Here is a 22,885-nt window from a genome sequence, read left to right as displayed (position 1 = left end):
GGGGATGGGGAGTGCACAATATTCCAGGCTCAGAAGTGTGAAGGGTGTGATCTGGGGCGTAGTGCTGGAGGAAAATGGAGTTTGACCCTAATTGGTGCATCAGAACAATCAGATGGGAGATTGAAAGAGGTACCTGGAGATGAGCTGGGCTTGCAGTTCAACAGCGCAGCCTGCACTGTGAGTAATATTGATCAGAAGGCAAACCAACGCCTCAGCTCGCTGCAAGGAATAACCGTACAATGGATCCTCCTTCTTTGACTGGGAGACCAGGCTCGGTAGGGTCTGAAGCATCTTCATCAGTGCAGGATAGAAATCCCTGGAACACAAAGAGCAATGAGCCACACGGTAAGGGGATATCTGCTCTCCCTTCAAGTAAGACTTTCAGCCCTAAAACTCAGAAACTTAAACCAAATCTTTGCTGATTCCACTTCACCGATATTCCTCAGGGCCATTCCATACACGCTCCTCGCAGTTCCCAGAACTTGCACCCTTTAGGTCACTGCCATGATCTCACTCATACAACTCCAGCTCCCTGCAACCAAAGAGAATATATGCTCACTTGGGGGCTCAATTTTGCCCAAAGCCTTTTTTTGGTATATTGCCAGAGTTACACCCAGAGGCGTCGCGCAACCTGTCCTGTAGCCTACTGTCTGCGCCGAAAATGCTACTCATTTTACGCACGCGCGAAAAAAAGGGATGTTTTGACGAGATTCCTATGGGCACGCATGCGTAGTACAGCTGCCGGTCTGCAATTGGCCATTGTTAAAGAGCCAGTTATGTGCATGAGAACTTTTGAGTGCTGTGTGAGAACTTTAATTATCATTGGAAAAATCGGAGCTGCAGTACAAGATGCAACGCGGCTCAAGGACCAAGAATCACTAAGGAGGTGGTACTCAGTAAGATAATGGGACAAAAGGCGATAAATCCCCTGGACCTGATGGCTTGCATCCTAGGATCGTAAGAGAAGTAGCGGCAGGGATAGTGGATGCATTGGTTGTAATTTACCAAAATTCCCTGGATTCTGGGGAGGTCCCAGCAAATTGGAAAACTGCAAATGTAACGCCCCTATTTAAAAAAGGAGGCAGACAAAAAGCAGGAAACTATAGACCAGTTAGCCCAACATCTGTGGTTGAGAAAATGTTGGAGTCCATTATTAAAGAAGCAGGAGCAGGACATTTGGAAAAGCAAAATTCGGTCAGGCAGAGTCAGCATGGATTTATGAAGGGGAAATCACGTTTGACAAATTTGTTAGAGTTCTTTGAGGATGTAACGAACAGGATGGAGAGGGGAGAATCAGTGGACGTGGTGTATTTGGACTTCCAGAAGGCATTTGACAAAGTGTCACATAAAAGATTACTGCACAAGATAAAAGTTCACGGGGTTGGGGGGTAATACATTACCATGGATAGAGGATTGGCTAACAAACAGAAAACACACAGTCGGGATAAATGGTTTGTTCTCAGATTGGCAATCAGTAACTAGTGGGGTGCCACAGGGATCAGTGCTGGGACCCCAACTATTTACAATCTATATTAATGACTTGGAAGAAGGGACTGAGTGTAACGTAGCCAAGTTTGCTGACGATACAAAAATAGGAGGAAAAGCAATGAGTGAGGAGGCCTGCAAAAGGACAAACAGACGAGGTGAGTGGGCAAAAATTTGGCAGATGGAGCATAATGTTGGAAAGTGTGAGGTTATACACTTTGGCAGAAAAAAAATCTTAGAGCAAGTTATTATTTAAATGGAGAAAAATTGCAAAGTGCTGTAGTACAGTGGGACCTGGGGGACCTGGGGGTCCTGGGTGCATGAAACACAAAAGGTTAGTGTGTAGGTACAGCAAGTGATCAGGAAAGCCAATGAAATGTTGGCCTTCATTGCAAAGTGGATGGAGTATAAAAGCAGGGAAGTCTTGCTAGTTATACAGGGTATTGGTGAGGCCATACCTAGAGTACTACGTACAGTTTTGGTTTCCATATTTAAGAAAGGATATACATTTACTTTGGAGGCAGTTCAGAGAAGGTTCACTGGGTTGATTCCGGAGATTAGGGGGTTGACTTATGAGGAAAGGTTGAGTAGGTTGGGCATCTACTCATTGGAATTCAGAAGAATGAGAGGTGTAAGATTATGAAGGGGTTTGACAAGATGGATGCAGAGAGGATGTTTCCACTGATAGGGGAGACTAAAACTTGGGGGCATAATCTTAGAACAAGGGGCCGCCCATTTAAAACTGAGATGAGGAGGAATTTCTTCTCAGAGGGTTGTAAATCTGTGGAATTCGCTGCCTCAGAGCTGCGGAAGCTGGGTCATTGAATAAATTTAAGAAAGAGATAGACAGTTTCTTAACCAATAAGGGAATAAGGGGTTATGGGGAGCGGACAGGGAAGTGGACCCGAGTCCATGATTGGATCAGCCATGGTCGTATTAAATAGCTCAAGTGGCCGTATGGCCTACTCCTGCTCCTAGTTCTTATGTAATTTCTTACAGAATGAAGTGGAGGCACTAGTTACTGTGTTTGAGAACAGATGGCAGGAGCAGAGGTCGTATAAAAGTTCCACCCAAAGAAATGAAGAAACGCTGGAACCAACTTGCAGAAGATTACTGTGCAATGGTGACCACCCGAATTCTGGAGGCCAGTGCAAAAAAGTGGCAGGACCTTAGTCAAGTGTTAGTGCAAGTAATATTTTAATTTTTCAATGAAATTGCAATTGTAAATGTGACCATCTGCATAGGTCCCACCCAGCAGAAAGACACCCTCGCTAAAAAGTTATATTTTCATCTTTGCAGAGGAAAGTGCCACGCAACAAATGAGAAAGAACTCGAACAGAAGGAGGCCCAGCAAATCTGCACTCACTGACACCCTTGGAAGAGAGGGTCGCTGCTTTGATGGGTCTTGCCTGGAGAAAAGCAACCACCACTGCAAAACCACAACCACAACCCAGTGAGATGCAGCAAGGCACACCCAGGGCCCCATCGTCTGAGGCTGTGGGTCCCAATGGGGTGCAGCGAGGCACACCCAGGGCCCCCACCGTCCCAGACTGTGGGTCCCAATGGGGTGCAGCGAGGCACACCCAGGGCCCCCACCGTCCCAGACTGTGGGTCCCAGTGGGATGCAGCAAGGCACACCCAGGACCCCCACCGTCCAAGACTGTGGGTCCCAATGGGATGCAGCAAGGCACACCCAGGGCCCCCAGCGTCCCAGACTGTGGGTCCCAATGGGATGCAGCGAGGCACACCCAGGGCCCCCACTGTCCCACACTGTGAGTCCCAATGGGATGCAGCGAGGCACACCAGGGGCCCCACCGTCCCAGACTGTGGGTCCCAATGGGATGCAGCAAGGCACACCCAGGGCCCCCACTGTCCCAGACTGTGAGTCCCAATGGGATGCAGCGAGGCACACCAGGGGCCCCACCGTCCCAAACTGTGGGTCCCAAGTGGGATGCAGCAAGGCACACCGTGGGGAGAAGGAGAAGGGGAAGGGGAGGGGGAGCTCAACCGCACTCTCCTGAGATGCAGGATCTAACATGTGGATCACATGATGGCAATGAGTGTGGAGAGCACTGACCTTGCACGATCACTCCTGGACACCATCGGTGGGGTGGGTGATGAGGTATCGGGACTGTTGGGAGAAGTAACAACACTCTCACAAGAAATGGGAAAGCTGTCTGGGCACATGAGGGAGGGAATGTCGCAGGTAGTTGACATATTGTTGGTGCACGAGGGAGGGAATGTCGCAGGTAGCTGAGACCCTGTCGGCAAACATTAGAGAGGGAAAATTGGAAGTCGTTGAAACACTGTCAGGGTGCATGAGGGCATGTTGGAGTTTGCTGCTGCAATAAGGGAATACGCCCAAATCCTGCGCCCATTGACAGAATCAACTGCCACTCCCACACCTATCCCCAGACCAGGCTCTGAAGAGGCCCAAGCCAAGCCTTCCACATTACCGCCTGCACCCCCCCTCCCCCGCATCAAGTGCGCGCGCATTATCCGAGATGTTCGAAAGAATAAGTCTGGTACCAACCCGAGAAAAGCTGCGCCACCACCTGTGGGCAGAGGTGGTGGAGTCACCAAGACCAAGCATGGCGGGCGGTCTTGGCATAAGGTGGAGAAGAGATGGGTGCAGCCTTTCTTTGCTGCTGCTGTTATTATTATTGTTGTTGTTACTGTTCTCAAATAAAAAAATTTTTGTAAGTTATGTAAATTTACAAGTTTAAAAGTTAGTAAGTGATCTTAAGTGAAAATTTAAAGTTTGAGACAAGAATATGTTTATTGAAGTTAAGTACAAACAAATATTTGTTCAACTTTTGAATAAAATATTTTAAATTATAACAATTATTTACATTATTTGTTCGATTATTAACACCAACTTTTGAAGTAAACAAGAATCATTTCCATCATTTGTTCCATTAACACAACACAACATTACGGAACAGGTCCGAACAGTAAACATAGCCCATGTGGAATAGTTGCCGCTGAGCCTTCAGGCAGCAAAGTGTTCACGGATAAGGTGCTGGCGCAAGGCTCGAGCAATCGTTAAAGGGGCACGATGGCCCGCCCTCCTCCAGGTTCAGGTAGTTGCATGGCTTCCTCGTCCTCTGCATCTTCCTGATCATTATCATCAGCCACTCTCACCGCAGGTCAGTCTTCTCCTACCATCTGCTGCTGCCTCATCACGGCTAAGTTATGCAGCATACAACAGTGAACTGTTTCAAGATGCCAATGGTCCTCTCTACGATGCTGCGCGTTGCAATGTGCGACATGTTGTATCCCAGTCAGCTTCCGTCCGGGTTACGCGTAGGGGTGTCATGAGCCAGATGGCGAGGCCGTACCCTTTGTCTCCCAGCAGCCAACTCTGCCCTTCCGGCTGCTGCTGAAGCATAGCTGATATAGTATTCTTGGGTAGGATGAACGCATCATGGGTGCTCCCAGGGTATCTTGCATTAACTGACATGTGATGCATGCCGTCACACACGAGCTGCACATTAAAGTAGAAGCCTTTTCTGTTCCTGTACATCTTGGAATCCTCCAAAGATGCTTGCAAGGCGATGTGGGTACAATCAATACAGCCCTGTACCTTTGGGCAATCCTGGAGAAGCCCACAGCCCTGTCGCGCATTGCCTGGGCGGTCATGGGGAACTTTATGTAGTCATTGCTCCGGGCATATCATGCAGCAGTCACCTGCCGAATGCAGACATGTGTTGCATATTGTGAAATGGCGCACACATCCCCAGTTGTAGCTTGGAACAATCCAGATGCATAGAATGAAAGTGCAGCTGTAATCTTCACTTCAACTGACAAAGCAGTCCTCCTGACGCTTCTAAGTTGCAGGTCTGCTTTTCCCAACTCACAGATCTCAGTTACAACTTCTTTGCGGAAACGCAGTCTTCAGGCACAGTCTCCATCACTCAGTGCAGGTACAAACGCCTGTCTCGATAAATCCCACGCAGGGCTCTGAGGTTCCTCATGCGATGACGTCGAATCAATTGTCTCCTCCGCAGCATCATCATGCAAAAGGCTTGCACATGGTATGGCATCGTCAGTATTGCCCCCATGCTTAACTTTTACCTGTGCAAGAAGCTCAAAACGGCAAGCAGGCACAACACGGTTCCTTGTTCTTTCTCCCCACAGGTCTGTATGGACTACACTCAGGCGCAGTAATCGGGAACTCCCCCCACCCCCAAAGCTACATTTGATGCATATTGCAGTCTCATGATGCCTTCCTATCAACTTCCACAGCCTCCCACCCACCCGGGCTTGATTTGATGGGTAGCACAGTCTTGCGATGCCTTTCGATCGCTGAGCACAACCCCCCACTTCCCGCCCCGGGCTTCTTTTTCAGCAGAGCCCCGAGCCAGTGTCCGGGCGCGGGACCGATTCTCCCGGCTGACGCTAAGACTCTCCAGCCCTGTTTGCAGACGTTCGGTGGTGACGTGTCAGTTGAAAAAATATGAAAACTTACAGAATTCCATCAAACTTCCATTTTCTGCATTATAAAGGTAAAAAAATGGAATCTTTATTCTGCATATTTAAGTCTTCTTGACTCCCTCTAAATTTTGCTGGCTGAAAAACAAGGGCGTCTTTCTGTGCCGATTTTTCAATGTGCGCTGCTGTTTCTTAACTCACCAGAAAGTTTTTCCGGAGTGGTCACATAACCGACCTAGGAGAATTTTTTTTGTGGCAAACTTCCATAATTGACAAAAACTGGCGCAGACATCAGGTTACGCCCCCATGACGCAAAAAAATACTAATATAAAAAAAATCGGAACTGAGTTACGCTGGCGCACATTTCTTGGGGAAACTTTAATTTTTTTAACTTACGCAAAAAAAAGGGCGCAAATCACGGGAAAATTGAGCCCAGTGTCTGTCAGTGGGTAGCACACTCGCCTGTTAATCATAAAGTCGTGGGTTCAAGTCCCACTCCAAAGACTTGAGTACAAAATCGAGGCTGACACTCGTAGTGCAGTACTGAGGGTGCTGCACCGTCTTTCGATGAGACATTAAACCATCTTCCCTCTCAGATAGAGGTAAAAGATCCCACAGCAGTTTTCGAATAAGAGCAGGGGAGTTCTCCCCAGTGTCCTAGCCGACATTCATCTCTCAACATCACGAAAACAAATTATCTGGTCATTATCACACTGTTATTTGAGAAACCTTGCTATGGGCAAATACATTTTAAAAGGACTTCAGTGGCTCTAAAGCACTTTAGGATGTCCTGAAAGGCACTTCCCCTACTATAAATATAGTAGAAAAGACGAGCTGCTCGATTAAAGCCTGAAACATCACGCCTAGCCACTTCACCCCTTCTCCTCACCATCCCCAACCCCCACCATCCAGCAGCAATGGGAAAGGCAAAAAAACTGGGAAAAAAACAATATAAAAAATTGGAAAATACCTCTCCCCCTAGGGAGGGAGAGAGAAAACAGGGAAATATAGACCGGTCAGCCTGACATTGGTAGTGGGTAAAATGATGAAATCAATTATTAAGGATGTCATGACAGCGCATTTGGAAAGAGGTGACATGATAGGTCCAAGTCAGCATGGATTTGTGAAAGGGAAATCATGCTTGACAAATCTTCTGGAATTTTTGAGGATGTTTCCAGTAGAGTGGACAAGGGAGAACACACAAGAGATTAATGTGCAAAGTTAAAGCACATGGGATTGGGGGTAGTGTGCTGACATGGATTGAGAACTGGTTGGCAGACAGGAAGCAAAGAGTAGGAGTAAATGGGTACTTTTCAGAATGGCAGGCAGTGACTAGTGGGGTACCGCAAGGTTCTGTGCTGGGGCCCCAGCTGTTTACACTGTACATTAATGATTTAAACGAGGGGATTAAATGGAGTATCTCCAAATTTGCGGATGAAACTAAGTTGGGTGGCAGTGTGAGCTGCGAGGCGGATGCTATGAGGCTGCAGAGTGAATTGGATAGGTTAGGTGAGTGGGCAAATGCATAGCAGATGAAATATAATGTGGATAAATGTGCAGTTATCCACTTTGGTGGTAAAAACAGAGAGACAGACTATTATTTGAATGGCGACAGATTAGGAAAAGGGGAGGTGCAACGAGACCTGGGTGTCATGGTACATCAGTCATTGAAGGTTGGCATGCAGGTACAGCAGGCGATTAAGAAAGCAAATGGCATGTTGGCCTTCATAACGAGCGGATTTGAGTACAGGGGCAGGGAGGTGTTACTACAGTTGTACAGGGCCTTGGTGAGGCCACACCTGGAGTATTGTGTACAGTTTTGGTCTCCTAACTTGAGGAAGGACATTCTTGCTATTGAGGGACTGCAGCGAAGGTTCACCAGACTGATTCCCGGGATGGCGGGACTGACATATCAAGAAAGACTGGATCAACTGAGCTTGTATTCACTGGAGTTCAGAAGAATGAGAGGGGATCTCATAGAAACATTTAAAATTCTGATGGGTTTAGACAGGTTAGATGCAGGAAGAATGTTCCCAATGTTGGAGAAGTCCAGAACCAGGGGTCACAGTCTAAGGATAAGGGGTAAGCCATTTAGGACCGAGATGAGGAGAAACTTCTTCACCCAGAGAGTGGTGAAACTGTGGAATTCTCTATCACAGAAAGTTGTTGAGGCCAATTCAGTAAATATATTCAAAAAGGAGTTAGATGTAGTCCTTACTACTAGGGGGATCAAGGGGTATGGCGAGAAAGCAGGAATGGGGTACTGAAGTTGCATGTTCAGCCATGAACTCATTGAATGGCGGTGCAGGCTCTAAGGGCCGAATGGCCTACTCCTGCGCCTATTTTCTATGTTTCTACTCTCCGCTCCCCAAATCGCGCCCTCCCCAATCCCCAGAATGTACTCACATACTGCACCCTACGCCTCAAATCACATGTCACACATACCCCTGCCCTCCCCAGTCTTCCTCCTCCACCATACCCAGCCACTCATTCGGCCTATGCAACCCTTATACATACTTCCCACCCCACTTTCATTCAGTGAAACCCATGTACTAATCCTGCCCCCATCTCCCGCTTTTCGCTGCACACTCACTTGTACAGGTCACATGCTTGTCCGTAGTTGGTTGCGACAGCCCATAACCGCAAGGCCTCGATGCTCAATGCAAAGGCCTCCTGCCGCTCCAAGGGCAGATCGCGAGGATCCTCTGCTACGAACCTCCCGATTCGTCCCTTCATGTTGTATTTGTTTAACTGTTTAAAAATATATATAGCAGCACAAACTGTGTGTTATTAAGCAATCTGGTTATTCGTGAATCATAGCCCAACAGATACATCCAGGCAAGTTAGATACAGCAAGTGCATACGGTGTGCAGTTGTAAACTGCTCTCTACAAAGAGCTACTTCTCTCAATGGATTTTTCCCAATTATACTTAATGTTGATTGGAGGGATATCTTTGTGTTAACTCAAGTGAGGTGCATCAGTGCTGGGAAATAAAGCACTTTTCCACTGAAGACACCCAACGTCAGCATCAAAGACTCCCAGGACAGCTACAGCACGGGTTAGATACAGAGTAATGCTCCCTCTACCCTATCCCATCAAACACTCGCAGGGCAGGTGCAGCACGGGATAGATAGAGTAAAGCTGCCTCAAAACTGCCCTATCCAACACTCCCTATTACCATAGCCCACAGGGCAGGTGCTGCATTGGGTTAGATACAGAGTAAAGCTTCCTCTACACTGTCCCAGCAAATGCTCCATTGGCTGTAAAGCACTTTGAGACATCAGGTGGTCGTGCAAGGCGCTATATAAATGCAAGTCTTTCTTTCTTTCTACTCTGCCCTGACTATGTGCCTTCGTCCCAACCTTAGTTGAGCATGTCCTACTGGGGAACTGTGACATTCTAGTGGTCTTTTTAAGCAAGGCTGCCTATTTAATGCTGAATTAGGAACTGTTTTGTTCTGTAGGCTTTGGCCCATTGAGTGGCAACAAAATGTCCAAACCCATCTCACATAAAGATCCTTACACATCAAAAATAGAAAAAGCTGCAATAAAATCAACTTTAAGCTTGCAAGCTAAGAGTGAAGCTCAAAATGGATACCAAAGATGGCCAGACTGTGACAATAGGTGATTAAATCCCTGATCAGGATGATAAAAGTGCTTTGATCTAGGGTGAACTGATAGGATTCTCGCAACAGATGGGTGATCGGATTAGACAGCGTGTGCTTAACTTTCATAGCATCTTCATGCTATTATGATTTTATCTCGAGTGTCTGAGTGACCTTTTCCTTGACCACGATTGACCTCCGGACCCAACCAATCAGCGCAGGCCACTCTGGGACCATACAAACGTAGGATTTTAAATGCTATAGATTTTAAGGCGGCAGCAAGACTAAGGGGCAGTAAGGATTTCCATGGTCTTGAAGTCCAGGGAAAGAATCCTTGGTTTACCAGAAATTGTGCTATAATTTCAATAGAACTCCAGAACATAAAAACTGAAAAAACTAAGAAAATAAAAGCAGGAATAGGCCATACGGCCCTTCCAGCCTACTCCGCTGTTCAATAAGATCATGGGTGATCTTCGACCTCAATTCCACCTTCCCGCATTATCCCCATAGCCCTTAGTTCTCTTAGTATCCAAAAATCTGTCTATCTCTGTCTCGAATATACTCAACGACTGAGCATCCAATTCCAAAGATTCACCACCCTCAGTGAAGAAATTTTTCCTCACCTCAGTCCTAAATGGCCGAGCCCTTGTTTTGAATGTGACATCACCTGATGCAGAGCATTTCAATATAGATAAAATTATCTGTCTCTTTGAAACTCTCTGGGGATGGGATTCATTTCAACAGAAGGATTTGCACTGGCTTGTACCAGGAGTTGCAGCCAGAATCGGAACAGCCTTCTGAAAAGTCAGCTGCTTTTCAAGTAGCTGTTAAGATCAAGGAGGGTGTAAACTTTTATATTCCTAGTTTGTCCAGGCTCCAGGTTGCGACTAACCCAGGGAATCTAATAATTTTCCAAAACCAACAGAGCAGCAGTTAGTTACTCAATAACTTGGAATCAGCACTTGGCTTATGAAGATACATGGTGACAGTGACCATACACATGTTGCGATTGAAACAAAGAACCTCACCATCAGGATCTAACATTACGAGGGAGCTGGATTATCAGCAAAGGTGCAGTCAGTATTGACTGGAAGGAGATACTGATAAATATATATTATATATATATATATATTATATATGTGTGTGTGTGTGTATATAGAGAGAGAGATATATTATCACTGCGACGTGATAGTATATACCCAAGGATACTGAAGGAAGCGGAGATGGAAATAGCAGAGGTTCTGATATAATTTTCTAAAATTCTGTGGAAAGGAACATTGTGTCAGATGACAGGAGGATGGCAAATGTGACACCCTTCTTCAAAGAGGAGATAAAGATAAACCAGAAAGTTATCGGTTGATCTCACTTCAAGTTTTGGTAAATTACCAGTCTATAATATGGGATGACGTTACTTAACACATGGACAGAAATGTGATCAGAGCCAGGCAACCTGGATTGCTAAAGGGCTGGTTATGCTTGACCAACATTAGATAATTCTTTGGAGAAAACAGAGGATAGGTATAGGAAATTCAGTGGATCTGATTAATATGGAGTTTGAAAAGGCACTGCCATTAAGGGGAATGTAGACAGAAGGTCAAAGGGCAAAAAATAGAATCAGGGTAAATGGAAGCTTCTTAGACTAGAACGATATGGTGAGTAGTGTTCCATAGGGATCTGTGTTGGGGCCATTCTTACTTTTAATATAAACAAAGGATCTGGATTAGGAATTGAAGGAACAGAATTCGTCAATGATGCTGAATTAGCCAAGTATGGCAAACTGTGAGGAGGACTGTGAAGGACTGCAAGAGGATGCAGATGGGCAGAGAGGTGGCAGATGCAGGTTAACATAGAAAAATGTGAAGTGTCAGAACAGGGGAAAAGAAATAGAACTGAAGTGGCACAGTTTTAAACGGAGCAGGGGAACATGGATGTGTGGATGTACAAGTCAATAAATGTAGGTGGGTTAGGCCAAGTAGATAAGACCACAAAAAAAAAGGCAAAGGGAACCTGTGCCTTCAGCTGCCTGGACCTCAGCTCTGGAACTCCCACCCTAAGCCTCTCTACCTCTCCTTTGTCCTTTAAGATGCTCCTTAAAACCTACCTCTTTAACCAAGCTTTTGGTTACCTGCACTAATTTCTTCTTATGTGTCTCGGTGTCAAATTTATTTGTTTTGTCTTACAACACTGCTGTGAAGCGCCTTGGGACATTTCACTACGTTAAATACAAGTTGCATTTGTCATTTGTAGCCGAAATGTGGCGAATGTAGAATGGGTTAAGCGAAGGTGACCCTTACCAGAATAGTCGAAAGATTCCTTCCCGCAGATGCCAGGACCCGGGTCAGTTTCATAGCAGCTGCAGTTGGCACACCGTGGGTACTGGTCATTGGCTCGCCCGTCCTCGGGGTCTGGATCTGCCAGGTGGACGGCAGGAACTCCGAGACGATTGTCTCAAGCAGCCTCGGGCACCCCAGAATCTGAGCGAGTGAGAGAGAGAGAGAGAGAGAGAGAGAGAGAGAGAGAGAGAGAGAAAGAGAGCATTAGACTGAAGAAACAACCTTCTTCTAACAAACTTCACACCACTTTTGGGTCTTCATACGAACAAAGATCCTCTGGTCCATTCAGCCTGTCCCACACAATTGTGATACCTCATTTATCACAATATATAGACCCCTCTCCCAAACGCAGCCCCCCACCCCCCCGAAACCATGTGATCTCCTGGGAGGTGTGAAAAAACAGATTAAAAATCCAAGCCAATTTGGGTGGAAAAATATCTGGGAAACCCCTCTACGATCAATCTAGGTGATCAAAACTAGTCCAGATCACCACTTTGGCGCTGAATTTTCTGCAGTACCCACCTTGACACGTGTAACTTCAGGAATCACCGACAGCCAGGCCTAGGTCCTTGAGAACTACATGCTACCATTGCCAGACCATTCTACATGTCCTGTCCCATGCAACTCTCACACCTGCCTCGTATTTTTTTGCCAAAACCGGTTTATTCATTCGCCTCCATTAGTGGTGAACTACGATCATGGATTTGATGGGAGTAAATAAGGAGAAACCGTTTCCACTGGCAGGTGGGTCAGTGACCAGGACACACGAGTTAAGATAATTGGCAAAAGAACCAGAATAGAGATGAGGAGTCATTTTATTTTTTTTTCGAAGTGGGTTATGATAATCTGGAATGCACTGCCTGAAAGGGTGGTGGAAGCAGATTCAAGATAGATACTTGAAAAGGAAATATTTGCAGGGCTATGAGGAAAGAACGAGGCGGGGGTGGGGGGGGGTGCTCATTAGATAGCTCTTTCAAGGAGCCGGCCCAGATACGATGGCCCGAGTGGCCTCCTTCTCTTCTGTAAGATGGGGAGAACACAATTATCCCAACAGTTTTTAGATCTCCCTCCCCTCATGCTCTCCCGCTCATCTGATTCTTACTGACATGCGACCACATTCTTTGCTTCCTGGGCTTCCAACTCTTTCCTTCTGCCTCGACCCACAATGTCTCCCTTGAGCACCCCCATTGCAAAGCCCAAAATTCCCTCCCACTCATGCACCTCATTTTCTATTCTATTCCCCCTCTGCATTACCGATAACTTCCATATGCACCACCAAGCACTCCCACTTCTGAGATGAGGGGGTTGACATGAAGAAAGGTTGAGTAGGTTGGGCCTATACTCATTGGAGTTTTGAAGAATGAGAGGGGATCTTATCAAAACATATAAGATACTGAAGGGGCTCGACAAGGTAGATGCAGAGAGGATGATTCCACTCATGTGGGAATCTAGAACTAGGGGGCATAGTTTAAGAATAAGGGGTCACCCATTTAGAACTGAGACGAGAAGGAATTTCTTCCCTCTGATGGTCGTAAATCTGTGGAATTCTCTACCCCAGAGAGCTGTGGAAGCTGGGTCATTGAATATATTTAAGGTGGAGATAGATATTTTAAAGATAAAGGAGTGAAGGGTTATGGGGAGCAGGCAGGGACATGGAGCTGAGCCCATAATCAGATCAGCCATGATCTTTTAGAATGGTGGAGCAGGCTCAAGGGGCCGAATGGCCTACTCCTGCTCCTATTTTCTATGTTCCGACAAGCATCCAGCCTACTCACTCCCTAAAGCACCCCAAGCTATCGTGCCAGACCTGGCTCAGACGTAGCACTCTCGTCTCCAGTCAGAAGATTTTGGATTCAATCTCCACTCCACGCTGCCACTCCAGTGCAGTACTGAGGGACTATTGCACTGTCGGAGGTGCCATCTTTCGGATGAGATGTTAACTCGATGCCCTGTCTGCCCTCTAAGATGGATGTAAAATATCCCATGGCACTCTTTCAAAAAAGAGCAGGGGAGTTCTCTCCAGTGTCCCAGTCAATATTTATCCCTCAACCAACATCACCAAAACAGATTATCTGGTAAGTTATCACACTGCTGATGGTGAGAGCTTGCTGTGCACAAATTGGCTGTTATGTTTTCTACATTACAACAGTGAATACATTTCAAAAGTACTTCATTAGCTGTAAAGCACTTTGGGACGTCCTGAGGTTGTGAAAGTCGCTATATAATTGCAAATTCTCTCTTGAAATGAATGTGTGCAAAACTGTTGACTATCGCTGACAATTACTGACAGTATATTAATTACCTGATTACAAGCCTCAGAGGAGTGTCTTGCTATTCGAGTCAAGATCTCCAAAATGTCAAGAACGACTGAGGGAACAGGTCGAACAACTTCGAGGATGTAACGTAAACGGTGAAGTACTTTCATCTTCAGCAAACCCTGAGGGAAGGGGGGAGAATATCGCAGACAAGTTAAACATCAGGGGGCAGAGTTTCTGCTTTGGCACAAAATTGCGCCCATTTGAGAAGCTTTTTTTTCTCCCCGAGTTTCCACTGAAACTCATTTGCCTAACGCCAAACGCAATGAAGTGCCAGGAACCAGCGCAATCGGCCAGCATTTTAAAACAATTTTTTTAAAATTTGCTTTAATATATTTCTTGATACATTTAAGAGTAATAACTAGATGCAGTTTGATTGATACAGCTGCAAATGGGGTTATCACAAAAAAGGTATTGTTAATTGCAGCGTCAAGCCATACATAGAATCATGGAATAGTTGAAGCATGGAAGACGGCTGTGCCGGCTCTCTGCAAGAACACTTCAGCTAGTCCCACTCCCCCGCCCTTTCCCCGTAGCCATGCAATTTTTTTCTTTCAGGTGCTTATCCAACTCCCTTCTGAAAGCCGTGAATGAGTCCGACTCGACCACACCCTTTCAGCCAGTGCATTCCAGATAAACACTTCACTAGAAAAAAAGTTTTTTCTCAAGTCACCTTTGGTTCTTTTGCCAATCACCTTAAATCTGTGTCCTCTGGTTCTCAACCCTTCTGTCAATGGGAACAGTTTCTCTCTATCGACTCTGTCCAGACCCCTCATGATTTTGGACACCTATCAAATCTTCACTCAATCTTCTCTGCTCTAAAGAGAGCAACCCAGATTCTCCAGTCTATCCATATAACTGAAGTCCCTCATCCCTGGAATCGTTCTCGTAAATCTTTTCTGCACCCATTCTAAGGCCTTCACATCCTTCCTAAAGTGCGGTGCCCAGAATTGGACACAAAATTCCAGTTGAGGCTGAACCTGTGCTTTATACAGATTCATCATAATCTCCATACCTCTATTCATGAAGCCCAGGATCTCGTCACCTGCCCTGCCCTGTCACCTTCAATGATTTGTGCACATATACCCCTAGGTCTCTCTGTTTGTGCACCCCCTTTAGGATTGTACCCTTTAGTTGATATTTCTTCTTCACATTACAGCAAAATTCTAAAGGGGCAAAGTGTGTTAAAAAGACAAGCCTGAAGGCTCTGTGCCTCAATGCAAGGAGTATTTGGAATAAGGTGGACGAATTAACTGCACAGATAGCAGTTAATGGACATGATGTAATTGGCATCACGGAGACATGGCTCCAGGATAACCAAGGTTGGGAACTCAACATCCAGGAGAATTCAACATTTAGGAAGAAGAGGCAGAAAGGAAAAGGGGGCGGGGTGGCGTAACTTGTTAAAGAGGAAATTAATGCAATAGTAAGGAAGGACATTGGCTTGGATGATGTGGAATCGGTATAGGTAGAGCTATGGAATACCAAAGGGCAGAAAGCGCTAGTGGGAGTTGTGTGCAGGCCACCAAACAGTAGTGGTGAGATTGGGGACAGCATCAAACAAGAAATAAGGGATGTGTGCAATAAAGGCACAGCAGTTATCATGGGCAACTTTAATTTACATATAGATTGGGCTAACCAAACTGGTAGCAATGCAGTGGAGAAGGATTTCCTGGAGTGTATTAGGGATGATTTTCTTGACCAATATGTCGAGGAACCAACTAGAGAGAGCTGGCCATCCTAGACTGGGTGATGTGTAATGAGAAGGGACTAATTAACAATCTTGTTGTGCAAGGCCCCTCGGGGAAGAGTGAACATAATATGGTAGAATTCTTTATTCAGATGGAGAGTGACACAGTTAATTCAGAAACTAGGGTCCTGAACTTAAGGAAAGCTAACTTCGACGGCATAAGGCGTGAATTGGCTAGAATAGACTGGCAAATGATACTTAAAGGGTTGACGGTGGATAGGCAATGGCAAACATTTATAGATCACATGGATGAATTTCAACAATTGTGCATCCCTGTCTGGAGTAAAAATAAAACATGGAAGGTGGCTCAACCGTAGCTAACAAGGGAAATTAAGGATCGGGTTAGATCCAAGGAAGAGGTGTATAAATTGGCCAAAAAAAGCAGCAAACCTGAGGACTGGGAGAAAGTTTTGAATTCAGCAGAGGAGGACAAAGGGTTTGATTAGGAGGGGGAAAATAAAGTACGAGAGGAAGCTTGCCGGGAACATAAAAACTGACTGCAAAAGCTTCTATAAATAGGTGAAGAGAAAAAGATTAGTGAAGACAAACGTAGGTCCCTTGCAGTCAGACTCAGGTGAATTTATAATGGGGAACAAAGAAATGGCAGACCAATTGAACAAATACTTTGGTTCTGTCTTCACGAAGGAAAACACAAATAAACTTCTGGATGTACTAGGGGACCGAGGGTCTAGAGAGAAGTAGGAACTGAAGGATATCCTTATTAGGCAGAAAATTGTGTTGGGGAAATTGATGGGATTGAAGGCCGATAAATCCCCGGGGCCTGATTGTCTGCATCCCAGAGTACTTAAGGAAGTGGCCCTAGAAATAGTGGATGCATTGGTGATCATTTTCCAACAGTCTGTCAACTCGGGATCTGTTCCTATGGACTGGAGGGTGGCTAATGTAACACCACTTTTTTTAAAAAGGAGGGAGATAAAACGGGTAATTATAGACCGGTTAGCCTGACATCAGTAGTGGGGAAAATGTTGGAATCAATTAAGGATGAAATAGCAGCGCATTTGGAAAGCAGTGACAGGATCGGTCCAAGTCAGCATGGATTTATGAAGGGGAAATCATGCTTGACAAATCTTCTGGAATTTTTTGAGGATGTAACTAGTAGAGTGGACAAGGGAGAACCAGTGGATGTGGTGTATTTGGACTTTCAAAAAAACCTTTGACAAGGTCCCACATAAGAGATTGGTATGCAAAATCAAAGGGAGTAATGTACTGGCGTGGATAGAGAATTGCTTGGCAGACAGGAAGCAGAGAGTCGGGCTAAATGGGTCTTTTTGGAATGGGAGGCAGTGACTAGTGGAGTGCCGCAGGGCTCAGTGCGAGGACCCCAGCTCTTTACAATATACATTAATGATTTGTATGAAGGAATTGAATGTAATATCTCCAAGTTTGCAGATGACACTAAACTGGGTGGTGGTGTGAGCTGTGAGGGGGATGCTAAGAGGCTGCAAGGTGATTTGGACAGGTTAGGTGAGTGGGCAAATGCATGGCAGATGCAGTATAATGTGGATAAATGTGAGGTTATCCACTTTGGAGGCAATAACACGAAGGCAGATTATCTGAATGGTGGCAGATTAGGAAAAGGGGAGGTGCAACGAGACCTGGGTGTCATGGTTCATCAGTCATTGAAAGTTGGCATGCAGGTACGGCAGGCGGTGAAGAAGGCAAATGGCATGTTGGCCTTCATAGTTAGGGAATTTGAGTATAGGAGCAGGGAGGTCTTACTGCAGTTGTACAGGGCCTTGGTGAGGCCTCACCTGGAATATTGTGTTCAGTTTTGGTCTCCTAATCTGAGGAAGGACGTTCTTGCTATTGAGGTAGTACATCGAAGGTTCACCAGTCTGATTCCAGGGATGGCCGGACTGACGTATGAGGAGAGACTGGATCAACTAGACCTTTATACACTGGAGTTTAGAAGGATGAGAGGGGATCTCATAGAAACGTATAAGATTCTGACGGGTTAGATGCGGGAAGAATGTTCCCGATGTTGGGGAAGTCCAGAACCAGGGGACATAGTCTAAGGATAAGGGTTAAGCCATTTAGGACTGAGATGAGGAGAAACTTCTTCACTCAGAGAGTTGTTAACCTGTGGAATTCCCTGCCGCAGAGAGTTGTTGATGCCAGTTCATTGGCTATATTCAAGAGGGAGTTAGATATGGCCCTTATGGCTAAAGGGATTGAGGGGTATGGAGCGAAAGCAGGAAAGGGGTACTGAGGTGAATGATCAATCATGATCTTATTGAATGGTAGTGCAGGCTCGAAGGGCCGAATGGCCTACTCCTGCACCTATTTTCTATGTTTCTGTGTTTCTCTCATTCTTTCTACCAAAATGTATCACTTCACACTTTTCTGTGTTAAATTTCATCTGCCACGTGTCTGCCCATTCCACCATCCTGTTTATATCATCTTGAAGTCTATTACCATTCTCCTCACTGTTCACTATACTTCCAAGTTTTGTGTCATCTGCAAATTATGAAATTGTGCCCTGTACACCCACATCCAAGTCATTAATATATATCAAGAAAAGCAGTGGTCCTAGTATCGACCCCTGGGGAACACCAGCCAATACCTCCCTCCAGTCCAAAAGACAACCATTCACCACTACTCTCTGTTTCCTGTCACTAAGCCAATTCCGTATCCATGCTGCCACTATCCCTTTCATTCCATGGACTTGAACTTTGCTGACAAGCCTATTATGTGGCACTTTGTCGAACGCCTTTTGGAAATCCATGTACACCACGTCAACTGCATTGCCCTTATCAACCCTCTCTGTTACCTCATCAAAAAACTTGATCAAGTTGGTTAAACACAATATGCCTTTAACAAATCCATGCTGGCTTTCCTTAATTAATCCACACCTATCCAAATGACTGCTAATTTTGTCCCTGATAATTGTTTCTAAAAGCTTCCCCACTACCAACTGGCCTGCAGTTTCTGGGTTTATCTTTACACCCTTTTTGAACAATGGAGTAACATTTGTAATTCTCTTAACTCCACCGCCACCAAATGGATTAAAAAGACAACACAGTCGCCATGTGACCCACTTCGCCGAATGTGGGGGAATTATCAGTCCTCTGGCACCATCCCCGTATCTATGGAGGATTGGAATATTATAGCCAGTACCTCCGCGATTTCCGCCCTGAATTACCTCGGCATTCTAGGATGCATCCCAAACGCTCCTGGTGATTTATCTACTTTAAGTACAGCCAGCATTTCTAATACTTCTTTATCAATACCACTTCTTTATCAATTTTTATTCTATCGAGTGTCACCACTATCTCCTCCTTCACCATGTCTATGGCAGCACCTCTTCCTTGAGGAAGACAGATGCAAAGTACTTGTTTAGTACCTCATCCTCTGTCTCCATAGATAGGTCTCTTTTTTGGTCCCTAATCAGCCCCACCTCATCTCTTTTACAATTTATATGCCTATAGAAGACTTTTGGATGATATTTTGTGTTAGCTGCCATTCTATTCTGATACCCTCTCTTTACCCCTCTTATTTTCTTTTTCACTTCTTCTCTGACCTTTCTATATGAAGCCTGATTCTCGGTTATTTCCATCTGACATCTGTCAAACGTGCTCTTTTTCTGCTTCATCATATTCTCTATCTGTTGTGTTATCCAGGGAGCCCTGACTTTACGTTGTCATTTGTAGCCAAAACTGAGATTGATTGATTTTAATTAGGCAATGGTATGAAGGGTTATGAAAGCAAGACGGGTAAATGGAGTTGAGATACAGATCAGCCATGACCTAAGTGATAGACGGAAAAGACTCCAGGGACTGAATAGCCCACTTCTGTTCCTACATGTTCCTTCCGAAGTGATAAGGATCAGAACAGATTATAAATGCAATCCTACAAGTGCACCCAGCTGCTAGTGGTAAGGAGGCACTGGGCCTTAAGTTGCCAAGCCTGCAGGGATCTTTGTCAAGAGGCTATGCTTTGGTGTAGAGATTTGTTATTCCATTTGTGTCAGATATAAAATCAGTACAATGGGAAAGCCAGTAAATACTATTGGAGCAGGCTACTCTGGGAACAAGTCATTCAGCTGATCGACCCTGACAAGCATCACAGGCTATTCATCCCGAGTTTTGGCTGGCTTCTTGCCCTTTCCCCAAAATAACATTGTGCAACTGAAACATCTAGACTTAAATAATAAATGAAGCTTCAAGGGTGTGGAATGGGCGATCAAGCCTCTTGATGGTTCCATCTTTACAACAACTTGCATTTATATAGCACGTTTAACGTAGTAAAATGTCAAAAGATGCTTCACAGGACCGCAAACAAAATTTGACATCAAGCCACAGAGATATTAGCTAAAAGCTTGGTCAGAGGTAGGTTTTAAGGAGCATCTTAAGGAGGAGAACGAGGTAGGGAGAGAATTCCTGAGCTTGGGTCCAAGGCAGCTGAAGGCATGGCTGCCAATGGTGGAGCGATGAAAATCGAGGATGTGTAAGAGGTCAGAATTGGAGGAGTGAAGGCATCAGAGGGTTGTAGAGGTTACAGAGATAGGGAGGGGCAAGGCCATTTATTTGAAAACAAAGATGATAATTAATAAATGTAAAAAATACACAGTGCAAAAGGGAGCGCTATAGGACTGCGTCCAGTGTAATGGTGTGACCAACAAGGCATGCCCTCTGTGATTGTACTTTGGTGCCGTGAGCCTATCTCACTGAGCAACAGAGAGTCGCAGAGAGAAGGGATACGAGCAGGTAAGGGAGGGTGGTGACATGTGACAGCGTGCAAAAAAAAAACAGATCTTAAAAACAAATGCAAGCAGGGAAAGAAAGGGTGGGTGAAAGGAAAACGCAAGTCCAAGGAACACTGCAGAAATGACAAATCTTGGAAAGTGAGGGGGGAAAAAAAGAGAGAAAAAAATCAACTCACAGAATACAAGACACAATAAGGGAGTATTACAGAGGGAGCAAAAGAAAAGCAGCTAATGTTCTCAGTTGTATGCCTGATCTGATCTGATCTTATGATATGTGAATGAAGATCATCTCCATCAGGCAGATGTTTAAGACACTCGCACACAATAGCTTCCCAGATTACACCATGTGACTGAACAGCCTTGGTGGACAGGTAAAAACCCTCTGGTCCATCGAGCCTGTCCACACAATTACGATACCTTGTGTATCACAACATATACACTCCATCCCACCAAAAACCATGTGATCTCCCAGGAGAGACAAAAAGCAAATAAAAAACCGAGGTCAATTAGGGAAAAGTAATCTGGGAAATTCCTCTCTGACCCAGGCGATCGAAACTAGTCCAGATCACCACTTTGGCCATTAAATTGCCTGCAGTACCTACCTTCTCGAAAAGATAATCTCCGCTGCATCCAGAAACAAATCCAGCTTTTGCTTCAAGGAATCCACCACATGAAACGGCAGCTTGTTCCAGAGGTCTACTATTCACTGGGAAACAAACCACCTCCTGACATCTAACCTAGATCTAGCCTTATACAGCTTAAATTTGCGCCCCCTGGTCCCACCTAACCTATTTAATTGAAATAAACTGTCAGCTGGAACGCCGTCTATTCCCTTCATTGGAAGGCAATCTATTATGGAAACACTGGGGTATTCTCTGCAATTATATGAGCTCAAGATTTTCCAATTTTTCCCCTCCTTCCTTTTAAAACAAAGGGCACTGTTCTTGATGGTGAACAGGTCCAAAAATACCAACAGGTTTCGGCTCGGTGTTTGTTCTTCGAGTGTGAGTCCATGTGGCGTACGTCGGTAGGCTATTTGTCCATGGTGGCGGATCACAACCGATTGATATTCTGTCCTCACCCGATGCCTTCACGCTCATCGTCCACAGTGAGTCACTCATGGTGATCAGGAGCAGAAACTTGGGTTGTTTTCTCACCTTCCCCATCCTGAGCCCACTAATAGTGCCTCTACAGCCACACTGGCTGGACTGAGCAGAGACACAGCACCAGTAAAGTGCATCAGCTGCCCAGGACATACACACTTAACCCACAAGCTCCTTTAACTCCATCCAAAAATCCACAGCAGGTGGACCTGGAATCAAAGGAAATTCAAACCAGTCCATTTCTAAAGGCATGGAACAGCTTTAATAATCTTGAAATTACTTTGCAGCATTTGCCCTTGGAAGCTAAAGAAATCCTTCCCTGCAACGATATACCCAGGCTGATAAAGGCAAAGCTTGACTTTACACACACCACGTGTGTCAGCCATGGCTCAATGATAGCACTCTCGTCTCTGAGTCAGAAGGTCGTGGGTTCATCCTCCACTCCAGAGATTTGAACACAATTCTAGGCTGACGGAGGGAGGACGGAGGCTGTTGGAGGGGCTGTCTTTCAGATGAGATGTTAATCCTAGACCCCATCTGAGGTGGATGTAAACGATCCCGTGGCACTACTTCGAAGATGATCAGGGGAGTTCTACCCGGTGTCCAGGCCAATATTTATCCCTCAACCAACATTACCAAAACAGATTATCTGGTCGTTATCACATTGCTGTTTGTGGGAGCTTGCTGTGCACAAATCGGCTGCTGCGTTTTCTGCATTACAACAGTGACTGCACTTCAAAAGTACTTCAGTGGCGGTAAAGCACTTTAGGACGTCCTGAGGTCGTGAAAGGCGCTATAGAAATGCAAGTCTTTTATACAGTCTTTTCTTTTATATAATGCAACCAGCATAATTCAAACACTCATAATGCAGACAGGGCTGGGAATTACCTGAAGGTTAAACCTGGTACCTGTGACTAAGCGGTTTAAAAGACCACCCAATACATTTCTCTCACACCAAGCAACCAGCTCCCTCATACACCAGTCTTTTTCCACGCATCTCGAGGGGATTTGGTTTGTACACTCTGCGATCCAACCTCTGACCGTGATATTTCCCCCCCGCAATGGCTAAAAGGCTTAAATCTGCCACCTCTGGATGGACAAAAGGCATAAGAGGCATCAAAATCTTGGGTGAGA

The 22,885-nt window shown here is 45.4% G+C and overlaps 1 protein-coding gene across 5 annotated transcripts in view; it reads right to left on the bottom strand.

Moving 5' to 3' along the window:
• rpap1 (RNA polymerase II associated protein 1) overlaps nt 1-22,885 on the bottom strand; it is a 154,979-nt gene that overhangs the window by 60,431 nt on the left and 71,663 nt on the right. For all 5 annotated transcript variants that reach the window (XM_070878833.1, XM_070878837.1, XM_070878834.1 and 2 more), the window contains 4 exons: nt 14,160-14,294; nt 11,819-11,998; nt 8,513-8,670; nt 134-316 (listed from right to left, as the gene is read on the bottom strand). In XM_070878833.1, coding sequence (XP_070734934.1) covers nt 134-316; nt 8,513-8,670; nt 11,819-11,998; nt 14,160-14,294 — 656 coding nt within the window. The remainder of the gene's footprint in view (nt 1-133; nt 317-8,512; nt 8,671-11,818; nt 11,999-14,159; nt 14,295-22,885) is intronic.

Source organism: Pristiophorus japonicus, chromosome 4 (genome assembly GCF_044704955.1).
Source record: "Pristiophorus japonicus isolate sPriJap1 chromosome 4, sPriJap1.hap1, whole genome shotgun sequence".
In the NCBI taxonomy this organism is placed as follows: Eukaryota; Metazoa; Chordata; class Chondrichthyes; family Pristiophoridae; genus Pristiophorus; species Pristiophorus japonicus.
The sequence above is the reverse complement of the archived record's forward strand: the minus strand, read 5'-3'. Positions and strand labels throughout refer to the sequence as shown.